We start from the raw sequence: 21,181 nt of genomic DNA on the forward strand, positions 1-21,181 counted from the left end.
AATTAAGGTGCATATCAGACTTCTTTATATTAGAAAGGAGAAAGCTGAGTAAAGGGAGACTTGACAGCTGCTTACAGAGTTTATTTTGTAAGAAAGAGGCATCTCTATAGATGCTACAGAGAACCGAGGCTGGCTGGAGAATCTGGCATGGTTATTCAGGGCTATGATGAAGACCAAATGGAGAGCTGCATCTCTGTGGTAGGAGTTTAGAGGAAACCTTGCTCCGAGTAAATTTTAGGTGGCAGCCTTCCTCACAGACTGTCCCACATGTTGCAAAAGTCTAATTTTTCTGGCCTTGGCCAGCGAGTGCCAGTGGCACTCCTAAGTCATTGTGTTGACTCAGTACCCTCCCACTGTCCCCTAGAGGGCAGAGTCTGTCCTGCTTGATAAACACTGGGCTTGAAGGAGTTGATTTAGTGTTTGGCAGTGTCGATCTTTTGATGTGGCCTCTGTTACTCATGTTCTTTGGCAATTGGACAGTGTCCTCTTTCCTTCTGGTGTCCTTCAACACAGACCCAGTCAAGTGACTCCGGAGCTCTAACCCCAAAAGGCCTCGAGCTCTACAAGTTTATGATTGTCCTGTCAGGGTTCCTCATCGCCAGCAGAGAGCTTGGGAAGCATACTATTTTTTAACTAGGAAAGTTTAAGCAAAATAATGACTTTGTGACTAAGTTTGAGCTCTCTGGCTAGTCAGCATTGACACTGTAACTGTGCTGCTGTCTGCTGGGTTTCCTGTTGGCACTCTGCGTCCTGGGTCCTGTTTTGGACTATTTCTCTCTTTGTAACTCTGACTTTCAAAAAAAAAAAAAAATTACCTCTTTAAAAAGAAGCATATGCAAACTGTTCTCACAAAGTCTACCCCTTTTTTTTTCTTCAGTCTTACAAAACCGATACCCTACCTAGAGTTATTTTTTTCTCACCCATTGCTTAGTTTTGTATTCTTTTTTTCTTCTTTGATTTCTATGGCTACTGTTTCTGATTCTCAATGTATGTTGTTACTCATCCCATTTTTCCTTCTTGTTTTGACTTGAACTCTTCCCATTCACCTTTTAATTTTTCCTATCCCTTCCTGTTGTTTTCCATTTCTGATTTTTCTTCCCGCCTTCCCCATGCCTTTTGAATATTAGTTGTAAAAACAAATGGTGAGGACCCAACATGGTAGCCTAGTGGCCAAAGCCCTTACCTTGCATGTGCCAGAATCCCATATGAGTGCCAGTTTGTGTCCCAGTAGCCCTGCTTCCCATCCAGCTCCCTGCTTGTGGCCTGGGAAAGCAGTCGAGGATGGCCGAAAGCCTTGGGATCCTGCACCTGTGTGGGAGACCCGAAAGAAGCTCCAGGTTCCTGGCTTCAGGTCAGCTCAATTCCGGCCAATGGGGCCATTTGGGGAGTAAATCAGCGGATAGAAGATCTTCCTTTTTGTGTCTTCCTCTCTGTGTATCTGCCTTTCCAATAAAAATAAATAAATCTTTTAAAAAATGGTGATATTAGATTTTTTATTTTATTAACTGGTTTTTTAGTCCTGCAAATGATAAGCATTTGCATTAAATTATTAAAATATATGCAAGTTGTGAAGGTTGTCAATGCTTCATTTGCATAGACTTCCACTTTTGTCCTCTGTTTCTTTCAGATTGCTGGGAAGAGGCTCAATGTTCGTGTTTTCACCGGATCAGTTTCAGAGACTGCTTAAGATTAATCCAGACTGGAAAACCCATCGACTTCTTGATTTAGGTGCTGGAGATGGAGAAGTCACAAAAATCATGAGCCCTCACTTTGAAGAAATCTATGCCACTGAGCTTTCTGAAACTATGATATGGCAGCTTCAGAAGAAAAAATACAGGTACAGTCCCTAGACATGGTTTGGGAAGTGTGGCTTGGCTTTGGATTTTCTTCGAGGCATATACCCCGAAGTGCAGTTGCTGGGTCACATGGTGAGTCCATGCTCAGTATTTTGAGGAACTGCCATACCTTTGCCAGAGCACCTGCAACAGCAACACACAGTGACTCTTGTTTCTCTGCCTCTTTGGCAATGCTTGCTGTTTTCTTTTTTGTTGTTGTTAATAATAGCCATTGATGACAATAGGCATAAAGTGTCACACAGTAGTTTTAAGACCCTCAGGTGTTTCAGTCAGGGCTCTCTTTGTTGGAACATTTCGTGTGCTGCTGGGTGGGGAGTGGGGCGTGTGCACGTGGCACCCAGTCCCCTGTGATGGTTTGCCTGGGTTAGCCTTGGATACAGAGGAGGAAGAAGTTGGTATTCACCACTCACTCTCCCATCCACGTGTTTCTACTGCTACAGACTCACCTAGAGATGGAGAATCAGCATAGGTTTTGAGCAGGACTGAAACATTTGCAAAACATGTACATTTTTTTTTCCTGGAGAAGGAAAGACCAAGAAGAGGGATGGAAGGGAAGATTACTGTAAACAGATATTGGGAGGGATTTCAAATGGAAAGAAGGATTCTGGATAGTCTCTGGCATAATTAGATAGAGTTGGTTAAGTTATAGCCTCGGGAGACCGAGCTTGATAACAGCTGCAGCCGTGTGAGTCCCTGCCACTGTCAGTGTTTTAAGAGTTGTTAGGGATGGGGCAGGCCCAGTGGCATAGCAGCCTAATCCTCTGCCTGTAGTGTGCTGGCATCTCATATGGGCACCGGTTCATGTTCCATTGGGAAATCAGAGAAAGATGTCCCGGAAAAAGCCTCCTAGCTCTCGGCTTCTGATCCGCCCACCTCTGGCAGAGCAGCCATCTGAGAAGTGAACCAACAGATGGAAGATCACTCTTGTCTCTCCCTCTCTTAGTAATTTTGACTTTCAAGCAAAATAAATAAATCTTAAAAAGCAAAAATAATAATTAGTTGTTAGGGATGTCATAGGAGGAGACTTGCACGGAAGGGAATTTGAACTAAGTGCTTCCTAAGCCTACCCTTACTCCGGGACTCTGCCTCACTTAGGTCCTGGTGGTCTGTTTTTCTGTGTAGGGTCAATTGAAAGGTACTCCTCCTATTAGAAATTTTAATCCACCATTCCAAAATGCAGTGATTTTATTTATTTATGTTTAAAGATTTATTTATTAGGGTGGGGGGAGAGATTTATTCCTAGGAGAAGAAAGAAGGAAAGAAAGGCTATGGCATGCCAAGGCCAGGAGCTAGAAATTGCATCTGAGTCTCCACCGTGGGGGCAGGGCCAGACACTTGCGCTGTTTCCGCTGCTTCTTCAGGTACATTGGGAGGGAGCTGGGTCAGAAGTGGATCAGCTGGGACTTGAATATGGGATATCGGTGTTGCAGGCAGTGGCAATAACGTGCTCTGCCACACACTGGCTCCTCTTTTTAACAATGTCTAAAATCATGAACCCCATCCCTTCTTTCCGTATGCCAAATAATCATTGTTTTGAAATGGGTTGGAGATAAGGCAAGTGTTCAAAATTTGTCTTCAGGGGCCCATTGTGATAGCCTAGCAGCTAAAGTCCTCGCCTTGCATGCGCCAGGATCCCATATGGCTGCCAGTTCTAATCCCGGTGGCCCCACTTCCCATCCAGCTCCTTGCTTGTGGCCTGGGAAAGCAGTCAAGGACGGGCCAAAGCCTTGGGACCCTGCATCCACGTGAGAGACCTTGAAGAGACTCCAGGCTCCTAGCTTTGGGTTGGCTCAGCTCTAGCCGTTGCGGCTGCCTGGGGAGTAAATCAGTGGACAGATCTTCCTCTCTGTTTCTCCTGTCTGTATATCTGCCTTTCCAAATAAATAAATCTTTTTTTTTTTTCTTTAAAGAAATTTGTCTTCAGATGATATGCCCCCCCCTCCCTTTTCCTGCTTTTAGTCCCTGCATAACTGGAATTTTCTGTGAAATCTTAGACAACTAAATTAGTAACTCAGTAGATCTAGGGTTTATATTATGTGTACATTCGAAACTCATACTGGTTAACCCTCCAGCCTTGTAGCCTTAGAACACAAAGCATGCCCTGAAGGTATTAGGTTTAAAGTTTTAAAGAGGAATTCGTATGTTATATAAGTTTAGGGTTCTCTCAATTCAGCATGGCTAGGCAATTGCAGCTTAATTCCACATTTTTTTTTTTGCTCTTTCTTGAGACTTAGCTGTTTTTTGTTTCTCTTCAATGTGAAACCCATGAAAAACAGACTTTAATAAAGGTTCTGGATGGCAGTTTTGAAAGAGATTAATAAACAGAAAATGGCCACATTTTTTGCTCTGTGTTTCCAGATGTCATTGTTTATGCCAGAAGACTCCATTGTAAAATTTAAGGCTGTGGCTCAAAATTCTAAAACACAACAGTAACTTTTTATAATGTTAATGTTTTGTTTTTTATTTTAAATTTCTCAGAATATTGATGGCTTTGTCATTCTCTAAGGAAAAGCTATCTTAAATCCTCCTGGGAGGAAAACTATTCATTAACTTGTTGTCTTGAAAACAATAAGCTCCTGAACCAGATACCCTGCTCCTCAGGTTAGAAATAGTGTTTTAGAAGAGCCACGCTGTAGGAAAGGGTGTATAGTTAATTCCTCTTGCAGATTGTTTGTCTTTTAGTTGTCTGAAAGGCAGAGAGATGGAGATTCTCCATCTGCTGGTTCACTCCTTTAATGCCCGCAGTAGTCCAGGATGGGCCAGGCCGCAGCCCGGAGCTGGGAATGCCATCTGGGTTTCAGGGAAGTGCCATTCCTGACTGTCTTCCTGGAAGCACTCGCAGGAGGCCGGGTCACAGCAGAGCAGACGGGTCTGGAGCTCTCCTTCTGACGTGGAATGCAGGCGTCCCAGGCAATAGCTTAACCTACTGTGTCTTGTCTTCCTCTTGCCCCTTTTTGTTTTGCTCAGAAATGCTGTAAAATATCAGACCAGTGAGTTTACCAGCGCTCTTGTAGAATGTCCTGGGTCCTGATATGTCTCTGGTGCTTCCTCAGCATTATTGAAAGCTTGCTTACCCAGGATTCTTTCTGGTTCCCACTTTTCCCTCCTGATTCCGTGACATGTCTCACCTACCACATTCTGGTTGTGTAACCAATGCAGAAATAAGAATGTTAGAATGGTGTGGCTGATGGACTCTTAGAATGAAAGCTTCTCCTTTCTGTAGACAAAAGCATGAAGTGGTGTTCTGTGTGTGGTTGAGGGTGTAGAATGATATTTTAACTGCTCTTCAGTTAGTCTTAAAAGAATGCTGTGCGCTTTATCTTTTTCTGTATACTTTATTCAGATAGGAAGATTCTAGACTAGGAAAAGTCTCCTAGCAACAGAGATGCACTCAAAAGGTCATGGGTTGTAAATGGAAATTATTTTATTGCACTCCCACTCATTCTCAAGAGTAAAGAGTGCTGGGTAGCTTGGCACAGAGGTTCAGGTGCTCCTTGGAGTACTTGGCATCCCATATTGAGTGCTTGAGGTCCCGTTACACGTTGGCTTCCCATCCAGCTTCCTGCCGGCGCACGTTCTGCTCGAGTGCTCAGATCTCTGCCAGCCGTGTGGGAGACGAGGATTGAGTTAAAGCTGCCAGCTTCGGCCTGGCCCAGTCTCAGCTGTCGTGGGCATGTGGGCAGTGAACCATCAGATACGTGAGCTCTGTCCCTCTGTCTCTCTGCTTCTCCCAAAACTAAGAATTTCAGAAATTTTTAAAAAGAAGAAGAGGGACACTAGAACTAGAAAACATGAGCATTATATATATATTTTATGGTTTAATCCCGATGAATGTTTTCAAAGGACAGTACTACTCATTAACTGATGTTTCAAATTTTGCTTCCACAACCATTTTTATTACTTTGCACTTTTGTATTAAACACGAATAGTTCTTATAAAGGAATTTTATATGTTTTGAGATTTGGAAATATGTGAAATGCTAAATTTAAAGGAATATTGTTGTTTTTCTCTTGGCCTTTTTATTAATTGCAGATATAAATTGGGAGCGAAGTTTTTGAATTTGCTTTGATCAGAAGACAGAGAGCGGCATCTCAGTTGTTTTTAAAGATGCCTAAGGGGGCCCTGTGTGATGGCCTATTAGCTAAAGTCCTTGCCTTGCATGCACTGGGATTCTTTTTGGTTCCTGTTTCATAGCCTGGATGCTCTACTTCCCATCCAGCTTCCTGCTTGTGGCCTAGAAAACAGTAGAGAATAGCCCAAAGCCTTGGGACACTGCACCTGTGTTGGAGACCCGGAAGCAGCTCCAGGCTCCTGGCTTCAGATTTGTTCAGCTCTAGCCATTGTGGCCACTTGGGGAGTGAACCAGCAGATGAAAGATCTTTCTAAAAATAAATAAATCTTTTTAAAAAAAGATGTTTAAGGGAGGTTGTATTAATCCCTTTCTTTCTGGGTTTTCCAGAGTGCTTGGCATAAATGAATGGCAGAACACAGGGTTCCAGTATGATGTCATCAGCTGCTTGAATTTGCTGGACCGCTGCGACCAACCCCTGACTTTGTTAAAAGATATCAGGAGTGTCCTGGAGCCGACTAGGGGTAGAGTCATCCTTGCCCTGGTCTTGCCCTTTCATCCCTATGTGGAGAACGGTAAGTGTGTCAGGCCAAATCATGGCTTGAGAGCCATTAATTAGTTTTGGGAGTTTAATGCTGTGCTCAGTTTAGAAATAGAATAATCTGGATTTTAAAATAATTCAGTTAAACCATATAAAATATCACCTTGACTAATGTTCATCTTACTGGAAGTTTTATAGAACTCTTGTACCTACCTTCCTTGCAGCGATAAAAGTTAATACTTGGCATGGTCTGCTTGCTTGAGATTGACAGCCTGAAGTGCATCTGTGTTCTCTAGTTTTAAATGGAGCTTGAGCCACTTATTATTAGCTTATAAGTTTTTCTATCATAAGTGATGCCTTTTATCTACTCATTTGTATTTGCTAAATGTTATGGCTGCATTGGCTTGCATATTGACTAAGACCTCTGGCAGTTAAGTGTGACCTAATGTCACATTAATTTGTAGTTTTCTTTATTTTTTAAGATTTATTTATTTTTTTGTATTGGAAAGTCAGATATACAGAGAGGAGGCGAGATAGAGAGGAAGATCTTCTGTCCACTGATTTACTCCTCAAGTGGCCGCAATGGCCAGAGCTGAGGTGATCTAAAGCCAGGAGCCAGGAGCTTCCTCCAGGTCTCCCACGCGGGTGCAGGGTCCCAAGGCTTTGGGCTGTCCTTAACTGCTTTCCCATCCTCAAGACGGGAGCTGGATGGGAAGTGAGGCTGCCGGGACACAGAGCCGGGTGCATGCAAGGCGAGCATTTAGCCAGCCAGGCCCAATTTGTAATTTTTTGTAAAAACATTATATATAAAAAGAATTAAAGCAGCTTTCAAAGGGGCATCCAGTGAAAAGGTTCTCATCTACTCCAATTCCCTTGATCAAGATTTCTTCTCCAGAAGATAGTCTTTGCAAATATAAATTTGTATATATATTTGATTTATGCAAACAGAGGTCCATTATAAATACTTTGGTTGCCATTTCCCACTCCCACTTGCAGGAAGAGGCATTCCTTTCCAGCACATCCACACTGTCATCGTTGTCTGCCTGTAGGTGTGTTCTGTAGGAGCTGGCTCTGCTTGCCTCATGAGAGCTGATTGTTGTATTGGGAAAAATTTCACCAACTTTTTGTTTGCTTTAATTTATTTGAAAGGCTGAGACACATACACCCCTTCTATCTCTTGGTTCACTCCTCAGCTGCCTGCAACAGCTGTAGTTGGGCCCGTCTGTGGCTGGGACTGGGCACTCAGCTCATGTTGCTGCTGTGTCTCCTCCCCTGGTGTGGGAGGGACCCAGCCACTGGAGTCAGCATTAGCTGCTTCCCAAGATGTGAGTTAGCAGGAAGCTAAAATTGGGCATCCGGCAAAGATTTGAACCCAGATGCTGTAATGTGGGATGTGGGCATCTCAAGCCATACCCTGCCTTTGAACTGGTTTAAACTCGGTGCTTAACTGCACACTGTGGTGGTGGCATTTGTGTTACGGGAAGGGGACAAACACTGCAATTAGCTTCTCCCTACTCTAAGCTGGCTGTTAAACATTTACTAACACAGTGCTAGATGCGTGATAACTGCTTGAGGTGTTTCTTGATGTGTTTTTAAACATCAGCAGTTTGTTTTATAATGTAAAATGGAAATTTGTCTTCTTTAATGAAAATATTTTTACTTTAAATGCAACGCTATCTTTTGCATGTATATATATATATATATATATATATATATATATACAATACTACTAAGAGCTCAAAATTGAATTAATATCAAATCAATATCAAATTTTGCCACCTGAGAACTTTTTTTGTTAAGGTTTACTTGGAGAGTCTTCCATCTGTTGGTTCACCCCCCCAGTGTCCATGTGGACGCAGGGGTCCAAGCCCTTGGGTCATCTTCCGCTACTTTCCCAGGCACATTAACAGGGCGCTGGATTGGAAGGGGAGCAGCTGGAACACAAACCTGCACCCTTATAGGATGCTGACGTTGTAGGCGATGGCCTTAACCATTGTGCCACACAGTTGCCCTCATCACTTGAGTTTTTAACAACTCTGTGGAGATAATTGTATAGACTTTCCTCCTTTGACTTATTAAATTAGTAATTTTGACATAGTGAACATTTACCTTTGCATTTTTGGGCCTAGATTTTAGGCCCAAGTTATATTTTGAAAGTATTGTTATATTCTGTTTATAAAAGGTCTGCATGAAACATGAGCATTAGTGATGATACAGGACAGTTGATCTGTACCTGACTTTTATTTATTTATTTTGGGAAAGTATTATCTTTATCATGTTGTAGTAACAGTGATCTGCTGACTTTCTAGAATATAATTGGAAACATTGTGCTCTGTATTCTATTTAGATATTTATTTATTTGAAAGGCAGATTTACAGAGGAGAAACAGTAAGTATGTGGCCCTGTGTGTGTGAAGGGGAGGTTGGGAGGCAGGGAGGCCGAGAGATAGATTGTTCATGTATTGGTTCACTTCCCAGTTGGCTGCTAAGACCAGGGGCTTCATCCAGGTCTCCCAGATAGGTAGTAGGGGCCCAGGTACTTGGAGCATATTGCATTGCTTCCCCCCAGCCTGTTAGCCACGAGCTGAATCCGATACGGAGAAGCTGGGACTGGGATCAGCACCCATGTGAGATGCTAGCGATGTTGCCAGTGGCATAACTTGTTATATGTATCACAGCGTTGATCAGTATTTTCTTTTTTTCTTTTGTTTTTAAAGTGCTAGGGTTGTGCTTTTAGGATGATGTAGTTCTTGGCACCTTTTTTCTGTCAGAGTTGTTGGTTTGGTTAACTTAGACATGGTTGGTGTCATCACTCTCGTTAGTCTGAACAGAAACTGACAGACAGGACTCTGGCCAGACTGTTGGCTGAGAAAAGCTTAGTCTTTGAGGACTGACCCTTGAAGGACCAGTGACGTGGGCTTCTTGTGAAGCTTACCATTTTGTCTGTAACAAAAGGGACTATTAATACCTTCCTTGAGATTTATTGTGATGATTAAATAATGTGTGGGACACTGCCCCAATTCTGCCAGTTTGATTAGTGGAATTTGATTGACGTTAGAGTGGTTGCTTTCTGTCCTACTGTAGGACTCAGTAAATATTGCTGGGTAGTGGGTGAGTAAATGAATGATCATGTGTACACGCGGGACCTAGCAGACAGAAGCTGCTTCTTTGAGGATGTACATTCTAAATTTCACCTTAAAAAAATCAATCTTTAAAACATTAGGCAAGGCATATTCTGAATCAAATACTAGTTTATTTGAGGGATTTCTGTCTTCTGGTTAGTTCAGCAAAGAACAGTGTATTTTTAGCTCTGGAATTCAGTATCAAAATGTAATGGTTCTAGCAATGAAAAAGAAATCATTTGAATGAACACTTGTCCACTCAGTGGAGTAAGTGCCTGCCTCCTCTCCACCCCCAATGTAGTTTTGAAGCCAGTGGTCTCACAGTGGAGACCTCAGGAAGTCACAAGATTTTTACATTTTGGAGTATAGAAATAAAACACCAGCATTTATCTCTACAATATTATTTATGGCATTTTTTGTTTTCTGCTTTCAAGTTTAAGATACACACACACACACACACACACAAACTTACTGTGTATGCAACACACAGCAATCCCATGTGCACACACACCTGCACAACTAAAGTGAGATCACCCTCCTTCCCTCTTCCAGGTTTGATGCCACTGATTGAAGACATCAGTGCAAAATGCTTTCAAAGGGATCATAAAATATTTTAAATTCTGTCTGGGTTTTGAAAAGGATAGTCCTCACTGATTGGCAGTTTGTAAGAAATAGTTTTTTTTTTTAAAGATTTTATTATTATTGGAAAGCCGGATATACAGAGAGGAGGAGAGACAGAGAGGAAGATCTTCCATCCGATGTTTCACTCCCCAAGTGAGCCGCAACGGGCCGGTACGCGCCGATCCGAAGCCGGGACCAGGAACCTCTTCCAGGTCTCCCACGCGGGTGCAGGGTCCCAAAGCTTTGGGCCGTCCTCGACTGCTTTCCCAGGCCACAAGCAGGGAGCTGGATGGGAAGTGGAGCTGCCGGGATTAGAACCGGCGCCCATATGGGATCCCGGGGCTTACAAGGCGAGGACTTTAGCCGCCAGGCCACGCCGCCGGGCCCATTTTGTAAGAAATATTTTAATGAATTACATGTAGTTGGTTATAATTCATGTTTCATGAGGAATGCACACTTCTGTGTCCAATACTGCAGGTTCTTTACAGGTCGCTTTCAGAGACGAGTTCACATTACTAATTTTTTAAAATAAAATTGTAATGAACTCTAGAATTGCCTTTAATGTACCCAGCCCCTTATCTGACACCTTCTTTCTATGTTATGTTGCTGAACAATCAGTTTTGCTAAGGACATTGCAAATCTAGTGCATTGCGCACACCTCCCTGGTGCTGTGAACTGGCACAACAGTGACATCTAGGGCTTTCTCTGGTTAATTTGCTTTTGAATCTTCACAAGTTTAACTTTTAATCTTCTGACTCTTAATATGTAGTCTTTTCTCAGTTCTAGTTGTTAGCATGCTATAAGTTATTTGGTGTACTGTACCAGGAAGATGAGCACTATACGATCGCTTCTGTTAGAATCAGAAACAACTATTTTTACTTCAAGTTACTTTTCAGGCTGAACTTCTCAAACTGAAATTTTGACACCTTCCTCCTGCGTTTTCCCTCCTGGTAGATTCTAATTGTCCCATCATGTTGACAAGTTATCATGAAACTTCACCCCCCTGAAGACTGAAGTGTGAGGCCTGACTTCTAATGCTCTTCAAGGTGACGGGCATCACACACTTCATATATTGGAAGAACCAAACATAGCATGCACACTGTAAACGTTATTGGAAAAGTTAGGCTGAACTTTTGGAAACTGTTAAGCTACTTAGTTTCTTTGGCAAATCAGAAAAGTATTTTTTTTTTTAGTTGCATTGTGTTGAATTTCAGAATTGTTGAAATCACCTTCAGTTTGATACTGCTCTATTTTCCTTTGAAACCACTGTTGTTCCATTTTCAGCTTTGAATGTTTGTTTCGAAGAACTGCTTGGTCTGTGCTCGTGAATGCTGCCAGGGATTCTGGAGTTGCACCTTGAGTGACTGAGCTGAAAACAGCCTTCGTTTTAAGGGCTTTTACGGTTGGAGAGTGCACTTTGATTTTCATAAGTGCTGTTGTCTTTGTCCTGTGTAATAAACAACAAGCCCTGGTTAAGGTGAAGTAACCAGGAGTTCATCCTCTGGAGATCAGGTTCACCCAGGTACCCTTCCAGGAACCTTAAAGGTCATGTGACCACTTTCCCTATATGTGTAGTAGGATATGGAAACTAAAAAACTGTTTTCTTGTTCAGAGCTTTAGTTAGGAACTTTTATAATTTTTACTTCTGGACATGACTTCTGGCCACATACCTGTGTCTTTGTTGAGAAAGTTGCCCCCAGTCTCAATAAGAATATAGAGTGAGGAGGCATTTATAGTTATTATGTATGGTATCTGAGGTGATTGGCCCAGCAAATTTATGTATTTGTGTAATACACAGATGGATAAAACAGCTCTCTAGACAATGTTCTCTCCTGGGTAAAAGTTCTTTTTAAAGTTGGATTTTTAAAAATAAAAAAAGATTTAATTATATCAGCATCCTGTTATGCACTGCCTTGGCAACTGTTAGAGAGGAAAATCCCTTTCCTGGCATATGAAATCTGCTATTTTGTTTGCATTTTCGTTCAGATCAGGACAACCTGACCATGCATAATAGACCCCAAATATCTGCCCTGAGTGCTGAGACAGTATCTTTTTTAAAAAGCCTCTTTGTTACAGGACTTTAGAAGGACATTTTCAGGATGTATTACAGATGGTATATATGTCTTCTTTCTATTCCTGCAGCCCTTAAGACTGAAGAAATCTCATATCTTGTATCGTTAGCTATAGCTGTTCTCAGGAGTCTATTTCTGCCTTTTTCAGAAAACTTTTTCTCTGTAGTTTGATCCCTAGATGTTTGCAGCTTCGACTCAGTGCCTATTACTGCATGCAAGATGCTCTAGGAAGGAGCTTACGAGCCACAAAAGCCTCTTCCTTTCTGTTGGAGGCGTCGTCTGTGTTCAGTATGCTTCTGAAAGGGTCTCTGCCACTAAGATGGCTCTGATATTGTATGAGATGTCCTTTATGGTGCATTTATCAAAACACATTCTGTTACAAAAACTCATATGAAAGTCCTCCTTCCACTTCTTCTAAAGGGAAACATGACTATTGGCAGCTAGTTGGCTGTGGAATGTTTTTCCTTTTCCTTTTCTTTTTTCCCCCCCAAATATGCTTTATATACCTGTATTACATCTTCTTGATATTTTATACTTACAGGTTGTGGGTTTGTAGCCACATATCTCTTTTGGTACAGCTCTTGAGCAATTTCATGAAAAATACGCCGAGCACTCTTCTGTAAATACAGTGAGAAAAAAATAATCTCCTCTGTGATCATGAGCGACTGCTGTACATCATTTAGTACAGCCGACCCGAGAGTCTGGCTAACGCCACAACACATCCCTGCCTGTGGTGAACTCTTCTCCTTTGGAGATCATTGAATAGAGTGTATGACTGAGAACCGTCCTGCTTCAATCACAGCTCACTACTTGAGTACACCACTGACTTTTTCATCAAGAGGAAACATCCATATCTTGCAGAGTTATTCTGATATCTCTGGCGCTGGCTCGCTTTCCTGTTTCTCAGATAGGAAGCGGCCACACTCAGCCACATGTTAAGACACATTGACAGGCATGGATCAGTACCTTTTGTGCATCTTCTTTGGTTTCTCTGTTTCTTAGAGGGTGAGATTTTGCCTGCCAAGAAGAAAAAGAAAGTCTGTCTAACATTTTATGCACTTAGGGTTGTGACAGCTGCCTCAGCCACCATTAGGCTAAGCAGACTTAATGTCTGAATACTATACCATAAGAGCTAATAATTTTCGTATCATTTCCAAGAGACCTTTATTCCATGAATTAAGCCAGTTTCACAACTTTAACCAATGCTGATTTGAGGATTTACAGTAATCCCAACATGGCACATACACAGCCCTTCTTACAACATGTGCCGTCAAGAGATAGTCCTTTCTGAATATTTTAGCACATCTTCTGATTTCTTGGGTAACCTTTTCTACCCATATAGAGTATTTCTCAGGGCTTTCCTAGATGACGGTGATGTCCTGCCCACCTCCCCAGCCCCAGCCCCAACCCCTGCAGTAGGAAGCTAGTGTATTTGGTGGTTTCACAACCTTGTATTCCCGAGCTTTAGAGAGAAGCCCCCCAAGTCCTGTGCCCTGGTTAATGAGAGTTGCAGGGTTGAACATCTGTACCCGCTGCTGCCCTCTTCCTTTCTAAGGCTTGTGGCTTAGAGAGAGGTGGAAATTACTCTCAAGATAATATTTGAGGCTGTAGGGTTATCCCTACAGCGCAGAAGACTTGGCTTACTTTGGAGAGGATGATGACGATGATGCAGATGCCAGCGATGTAGATGGAGAGCAGCACCAGGAGAGCCGTCAGCAGACTCTGTACTTCCCTGCTGAGAGGCTTGCTCTCTTCATGACCGACCAGAGAGAAACAGACGGTGTTGACACACATTCTTGCAAATATACACATCAACGACCATTGAAGCTGCATGTTAGAGGTGAAAGTGTACTCACCCTGCCTGCCTAGTCATACACATGTTTATTCAGGGTCTCTTGATTCAAAAAAACAACCAAGCAGATAGTTAAAACCAGTTCACCAGCTCTTTACATGTATTGCACCAAAAATGTTACCATGGAGTGTTTTCCAAGATTGGGAAAAAAAAAAAGACAACTTAGGGGTAGATATTTGGTTAGTGGTTAAGCTACTGGTTGGTTGGGGCACCTGCATGTGACGGTGCTTGGGTTTAACTCTTGGTTCTGCTCTCTGTTCTGGCTGTCTGCTAATGTTCACCCTTGGAGTTAGCTCGATGTCCCTGCTGCCCGTGTGGGAGCCCTGGATTGAATTCCTGGCTTCCAGGTTCAGTCCAGTCTGGCTATTCGCTTCTTTCTTTCCTCCTCCCTCACCCTCTCTGCCTCTCAAATAAGTAAGTAGACAAAATTTAAATTCAGAAAAAACCTAACAGAATTCTACTATCTACCTGTTATAATGCTAAAATCACTTTTTAATTTAAGGCCTTACAAGAAGTTAGATAAACAACAAGACAGTTTGAGGGCATTTAAAATTTCTCTTGTCAGTGCTAACAAGTACACAGCCTTGTCAGTGTACCCACATGGCTGGACAATAGAGTCTGTGAAAGAACCCAAGAAGGCTGTCCATTGAGGAGCTTTAACACTGCCTACTAAAAAGACAGGCATTGCAAGTGGTACATGTGCTGTTCCTTCTTTAGACTGAAGCTGCTAACCCAGACTTTAAGGTATCCTATAGATAATTTGTGTGAGCTCACTTTATATAGTGTATGCATTTGTTTGTGAAACCAACAAAGTAACTAGTTTTTCAGACAGTGTTTTTTGTGCTGTAGTGGGAACTCTGGAAGGAAGTTACCATGCTGCCTCAGTGGAACTTTCACTTCTGCTCCTAAAGGAGAGTCTTGCTTTTCCAGCCATTGTCCCTTTTTGTCTGACACAGTGAGACTCTGAGGTTGCGGGGTGTTGGTTTTACTATCACAAGCTAACCTTTTTTGTTTGCTTGACAGTATTAAAAATGTCTGTGTATGAATTCACTCATAAAACTGGTTTATAACTTATCTTCTAGGTAGGAATAAACTAAAGTCCAAATGTGAATAACAGAAGACCATTGGAACACCTGTTAATAGTTAAAAACAGGATGCTAACACTGCATGGGCTTGGGTCCCTAGAGCCTAATTAAAGGCAAAGGGCTGGTTGATTTTGAGGTCCTGGTTTCATAACCTCAGGGCTCATCACACCAGCAGCCTTTTCAAGAAAAAACAAAAACACAAGAAAACCAAAAAGGCAAGAAGTTACTTCTCTTACTTCCCTTGTCTTCTGTCCCTGGGAGTCATGTGACACTTCTCTCTGCGATGGCTAAGAGTTAGGCAACTCAGCAACATGACTTGGTGAAGTTATTCGGAGTTTAGCTAGGTTGGGTGTCTCGGCTTGGGTGAGGAATTGTCATGGGTTCTAGTGAAACTCAGGAAGCCATCGCTTCTGTTCTGATGCCCAGGCAGCATGGCAGAGGGCAGGGCCTCTCCACCAGTGGCTTTTCTCCAGATTTGTGCATTTTTTTCCCTAGCGTTCAGCTTACCAATCATCTGTGCATGTCTAGCTTTGTTCTGGGTACTGGTGCAGCACTGGACCAGTTCCTGAGAAAGCTGATAGTTAAACACTGCTTAAGTCTTCCTTTACGCTGGGTACCTCACAACCAGTCATTGTAACAGGCAGGAAGGAAGTACTTGGTCCACCTTCCCTAGTGAAGTGTGGACATTGAGACCAGATCTGGTGCTGGCTTGGGTATTAAGTGAGCCAGCTTATCTTGCGATTTCTGCCTGTAAGTGATGGGTGAGTCTCAGGCCTGAGCACAACGTGGACAACATGGTGAGATGGAGCCTGACTGACCTCTCACCACCAGCACGGTCCCTTCTCCTGTTTGCCTGGCTCTTGGGGCCAGAGCGTCCGTAGCAGCAGCGATTCCGCAGATGTAAACTGCGCTGTCGTTTGAAGTCACCCTGTTCACCGTGAGAGACACTTGGTTTTGGGCCAGGACTTCCCTCATTGTGTACTTGTCGGCTTCGCTTCTGCACCCGTGCGGGAAGCACAGGTTCTTGGGCTGCTGTGTGCCATGGCGGAACCACAGGCTTACTGTTGGCTTCCTAGTGCAGTTGCTCATGGAAAAGGTGCACTCAATGGTCACAGCCTTGTGAGTGAGGTCCACTTCTAGGTATTGTGGCTGCGTGACAGAGACGCTGCAGGCCCCCACAGCACCTGCAGGAGGAAGCAGATGAGTGGGTTTTGAGTGGGCTTCTCACCTCACTTTACCTGTGTTCTGTCTGACATAGGTGTGTTAGGAAACCCTGCTGTTCCTTTCAAATGTGATTTTCCAAGCTCAGGCCAGTGGTCTTTGTGTTGACTCGCGTGATTCCTGACCTCTGGATATCTGGTCCCTAGAATATAGCCCCCTAGGGTTTGCAGCTGAGCCTGCGTCATGAGCAGGGTGGCTGCCTGCCTGGAGTTGGACTGGGTTGCTGTGTGCCCGCTTGCTTCTTACAAGCTTTCCTTTGATCCTGCTCCCCAGCTGCACAGGCGTGTGTATTCAGTGTGGTAGCATGAATCAAAGCTCCTCACATGGACGTTGCTGCCTCTGATTCAGCCATTTGCAGGAGGTTTTTTTTTTTTTTTTTTGGCCCAGTGGGGTGGTTGGAATTACTAGGAATTCACTGCAGTTCACAATAGGTCCTTTGTGAACACGGTGTCGTTTCAGGAAACACGATAAAAGGCAAGATGAACACCTGTGGAGATGCAGCCCTGGCATAGCCCGTAAGGTTTCTGATTACTGAGCACAGGCCAAATGAGACAGCCAGACTGTGGCTGAGCAGATCTGTTTCCCTGGCACTTGTTCTGTGGTTCCTTGTAGTACTTAGCTTATTTGATTCATGATGCCATGGTAAAGAGCGCGGACTTGAGTTCAGATCCTCGCTCCACCTGTTGCCGGCTCCGTGATCCCTGTATCTGTTTTCTCAGCAGAGTTGAGGTAGCCGTCGTTAACCTTGTCCAGTTAATGTGAAGGTGAAGTACATAGATGTGTAAGTAGTTACATGCCTGCACTGTAGTATGTATTGCCCACTGTTCCTGCTGTGCCATCTGCTGTTGGCGAGATCACTGGGGCATGTGCTACTGGGTGCTCCCAACGCAGGCAGGCCAGCGTTCTGTTTGCTGGGCAGTGCTGCTTGCCAAGGAAGGGAGACTGGGTCCCTCAGCCTTGGCCTTCTAGTCCTAGGTTTGTGAAGCTAGAAGGCTGTGAGGTGCTAAAGCAATTGGAAAGACCTGCCTTCTATCATACAAGGGAGGCCATTTGTAGAACAATGTTGGTAGAGACCAAATGGAGTTCACATAAGTCATAGTGCACATATTCTGCCTGGGTCTGTTTCCATGGAGTCTGATGCTTAAGTTTGAGGTAGGGACTCTTTCTCACTTAACATTATTTTCACAAGTTCTCATTCAGAACAGAAAAAGGATTAAAATTAGCATCATGTCATTTGTGATTCAGGCCTCTTCTCACTGTGTTTTAATTTTAGCATTCGTATAGTTTGAGGCATGCTGGCAGCTTTGTCGTGAGGCGATAAATATAAACCAGCCAAGAGGGCACAGCAGCCTGGGGACCAAGAGGGTGAGCCCAGCATGGGCTTCAGTGAGGGCCCTGGGCTGGTCTCTGATCCGTACACGACTTTAAAAAGGCACCGAGGGGCCTGGTGCGGCCTTGGGACCCTGCACCCACGTGGGAGACCTGGAAGAAGCCCCTGGCTCCTGGCTTCAGATTGGCTCTGTTTGGCCGTTGCGACCACTTGGGGAGTGAATCAGTGTCCTCCTCTCAGATTGGCTCTGTTTGGCCGTTGCGACCACTTGGGGAGTGAATCAGTGTCCTCCTCTCTGTGTATGACTTGCCGATAAAAATAAATAGATCTTTAGACCAAAACAAAGGCACAGAGGAACCTTTGCTGTGTAGAGTGACCCTTCTCCATGGGACATTGGGAACAGTTGGGCTGACTTCAACGGTGTCCACTTAGTCACTCATTATCTTGCAGATAACAATTTAAAAGGGAGGTGCTTATTAGCACAGGCTAGAGCGGATAGCCGCAGCTTTGGAGTCTGGTCTTGGGTTACCTTAAAGCTTTACCTCGCTGCCCTGGAGCAGGGCTTGGGGAGTCTCAGTTCTCACTCCACACTTGTGACCACTGACCCTGCTTCATCTCAGCCTGCCATGGGGGTTCCTTCCCCCAGCAGTTAAGCAATTTATTAGCAAAAAAAGGGAACTCCAGACAATGGATCACACCAAAGCCTGCTCCCATGGAAGAGTTCACTCCAAGAATTTATTCCCATTTTCTCTAGGATTTTGTCTTTTTTAAATACAGTATCTGCTGAGAAGGTTGGAAGTCTACCTCCTCAGTGAAGGAAATTAAAAAAACATTTTCGTATTTTTGAAAAAAAAAAGTTAGAAAATAAATAGCGATCTAATTTTTCATACTTACAAAAACCATTTTGTTAGAAAAAAATGTTGAATGTGCTCAGCAGTATCAGGCCAACCCAGTGAGAGCCAGCAGTCCCCAGTGGCGGCTTAGTCTTCTCCCCTCCCCTTCCACCAACTCCCTCACTCAGAGCATTTTAGGATGAAAATCAGACATTTTATCTGCCCATCTTCCAGATAGATCTTTTAAAGGCAGGTATTCTTTAACATAACATTAAGATAGTCTATAAAGGTCATATGTATTTGTTAGGGGGAAAAAAAATACAAGATGAAAGTAGAACAAGAAAATCAAGGGCTTTTGTGCCCTTCCCTGTCCAGTAGTCCCAGTGTTCAGGAAACACTTTGTCTCTCCTTGCAAAGAGCTGGTGGAGGGATTCACAATGGCTGTATGGTGGAGTGGGTGGCAGGGTCCCCTCTTCTGACAAACTGCTGATACTTTTAATGTACAGAGCATTGTTCCCAGCGAATATTCAGGACAGACATCTAGTGCTTCCTCGGTACAGACTGAGTCTGCCTGGGGCGCTCTGACTGCCCTATAACCAGCCCAAGTAGCTTTTCCGGACGCTGCCAGCCCCTCCCCGGGCTCCTGTCTACAGTGGCGCAGTAGCGAAGGGAGTTTTCTCTGTGATTCTTTTATTCCCTCTTTTGCTACAGAGAAAGGAAACTTATCAACTCTAGCAATTTCCTCAATGTTACACGTTAGAAATTATTCTGTAGGAGCTTTAAGATATAAAAACATGAAAAGAACCTTACCGACATGAAGTAAGATCAGGCTGATCACCGGCACCGGCTGGAGGAGGAGCTGGCCTTCGCGCGTAGCCTCCATCGCCGTCTCTCTGTGCTTGGAAGGAGACTTGGTCTTTATGTCACTCTGTCTTTTTCTTTTTTTATAAAGAACTGAAGAGAGGAACTCAGATTAAGGAACCACAGTTGGGAAGTTTTAAAATTGTGTAAAAACAGTTCGTAATCCAGTTGCACCATTTACAGTCGAGGCTTCAGCCTGTGGCACGTTTCTGAACACGTGATTGTTTTTCATGGATTTTACCAATCCTCCTCAGGTGCAACAAGTTCTCAGTGAGCTTTGTGGTGCATAATTGAGGAAGGGGTGCCGTTTGACAGACGAGCGGTACTTGGCATTTCCTGAGCAGGCCAGTGCCTGGCACTGGGGCACCTTCTGTGTGCCTCACTGTGGATCTGTAATTGTTTGGCACAGAGGTGGGGGGACCAGAGAAGAAATAACGAACAGCGCATCTAAGTGCAATGAAGAAAATTGTCCTGAAAAGTTAGGGAGTGGGTCAGCTTCCTTTGCAAAACACACAGCTTATGATCTGTTTTTTATAAATTTAATCCTTCATGAGCCTGATACATCTCTCTAGGTGGTAAGTTTATTGGCACAAGGTTATTTTGTTGAATTTGTTGAAAGCTCCTCTCAAATATTATGCTACTCTCCTGTCTCAAGACTGCAGCATTTCATGACCAGTTTTCTGAACCTGTTGTCTGTTACACCTCCCCAGTCAGTCCCGCATGGGGCCCATTGGAGAAAGCCTCAGCGAAAGTCATGGCATGGGGCTTTGGGGCCAGATGAGCCGAGGGTGCATTTCCACTGGGACACGCATTCACCCTGCGGGTTCCCACTCTGTGCCCTCCCGCCTCGGGCATCCCCGGAAGTGTAAAGGATGAGCTTCGTTGGTGCGCCAGTGTCTGAAACATTCCAAGACCCTGGCAGAGACTCTCCTTCCTGGTGTGTTCTTTAAGTAACTTGCTCAAGAATTTAACTCATTGCTTTTATTTGTTCCAGTAGGTGGCAAGTGGGAGAAACCATCCGAAATTTTGGAAATCAAGGGACAGAATTGGGAAGAGCAAGTGAATAGCCTACCTGAAGTTTTCCGCAAAGCTGGTTTTGTTATTGAAGCGTTCACCAGACTGCCATACCTGTGTGAGGGTGACATGTATAATGACTACTACGTTCTGGATGATGCCGTCTTTGTCCTCAAACCCGTGTAAACATGCGGAGGCCCGAGGCTCAGAGCCTGCCCCAGTGTACGATTGAGGACAGGGCCTGGGTCCACACTGATGTGAGGGGAGGGCCTTTGGAGACTGCCATTCTAAATACACGTAGGAACTTGCAGACCAAAATACTAATTATTTCTTTGTAGTGTGTAAAAGGAATGTTTTTTAAAAAACAGAAACCCAACTCTGGATTTTTAATCAATTCTTAACTCAGTCACACTCCAATGCAGGTCACACTCCAGTGATGATGGAAGATATTTTTTATACTTAATTGCCACAGGGACTCATTCCCAGACAAAGCAATAGTCATGACTTCATGGAACCAATGAGCGGATTGTTTTTAATACAAACGAAGACTGGCAATAAAGCTGCCGTTCAGTTCCAAGTATTGGTTATAACGTATAGCCACTATTGTGCTCTCATGTTTAGAAATTCTGTTATTATTCGAGAAAATGTTTTTAATCATGCTAATAAACTTTTTTGGAGATGACTTTGGCATTGCGTTTGAGTTAA

The 21,181-nt window shown here is 43.7% G+C and overlaps 2 protein-coding genes across 5 annotated transcripts in view; one reads left to right on the top strand and one right to left on the bottom strand.

Moving 5' to 3' along the window:
* METTL9 (methyltransferase 9, His-X-His N1(pi)-histidine) overlaps window positions 1-21,181 on the top strand; it is a 34,884-nt gene extending 13,703 nt beyond the window's left edge. For 2 of the 4 annotated variants that reach the window (XM_058680263.1, XM_058680261.1), the window contains exons 3-5: window positions 1,628-1,837; window positions 6,316-6,500; window positions 20,457-21,181. In XM_058680263.1, coding sequence (XP_058536246.1) covers window positions 1,628-1,837; window positions 6,316-6,500; window positions 20,457-20,662 — 601 coding nt within the window. In that variant the 3' untranslated portion in view covers window positions 20,663-21,181. The remainder of the gene's footprint in view (window positions 1-1,627; window positions 1,838-6,315; window positions 6,501-20,456) is intronic. The other 2 variants (XM_058680262.1, XM_058680264.1) reach the window with 2 other exon arrangements.
* On the bottom strand, window positions 11,441-19,539 carry IGSF6 (immunoglobulin superfamily member 6). The gene is made up of 6 exons (XM_012927437.2): window positions 19,412-19,539; window positions 16,036-16,401; window positions 13,925-14,031; window positions 13,247-13,297; window positions 12,820-12,897; window positions 11,441-11,655 (listed from the first exon to the last, which is right to left on the bottom strand). Exons 1-6 carry the CDS (start codon window positions 19,482-19,484, stop codon window positions 11,596-11,598), a joined length of 735 nt encoding a protein of 244 aa, XP_012782891.2. The 5' UTR covers window positions 19,485-19,539; the 3' UTR covers window positions 11,441-11,595.

Source organism: Ochotona princeps, chromosome 24 (assembly GCF_030435755.1).
Source record: "Ochotona princeps isolate mOchPri1 chromosome 24, mOchPri1.hap1, whole genome shotgun sequence".
Lineage (NCBI taxonomy): Eukaryota > Metazoa > Chordata > Mammalia > Lagomorpha > Ochotonidae > Ochotona > Ochotona princeps.

What these genes read in the sequence shown, in the direction of transcription:
- IGSF6 (XM_012927437.2), bottom strand. Translation starts at nt 19,484, where the DNA reads ATGGAGGCTACGCGCGAAGGCCAGCTCCTCCTCCAGCCGGTGCCGGTG. An exon ending in GACCGTGCTGGTGGTGAGAG is followed by an intron (nt 14,032 to 16,035) that starts GTCAGTCAGGCT and finishes TCGGTCATGAAG; the next exon opens with AGAGCAAGCCTCTCAGCAGG. An exon ending in CCAAAGAAGATGCACAAAAG is followed by an intron (nt 12,898 to 13,246) that starts GTACTGATCCAT and finishes CTGTATTTACAG; the next exon opens with AAGAGTGCTCGGCGTATTTT.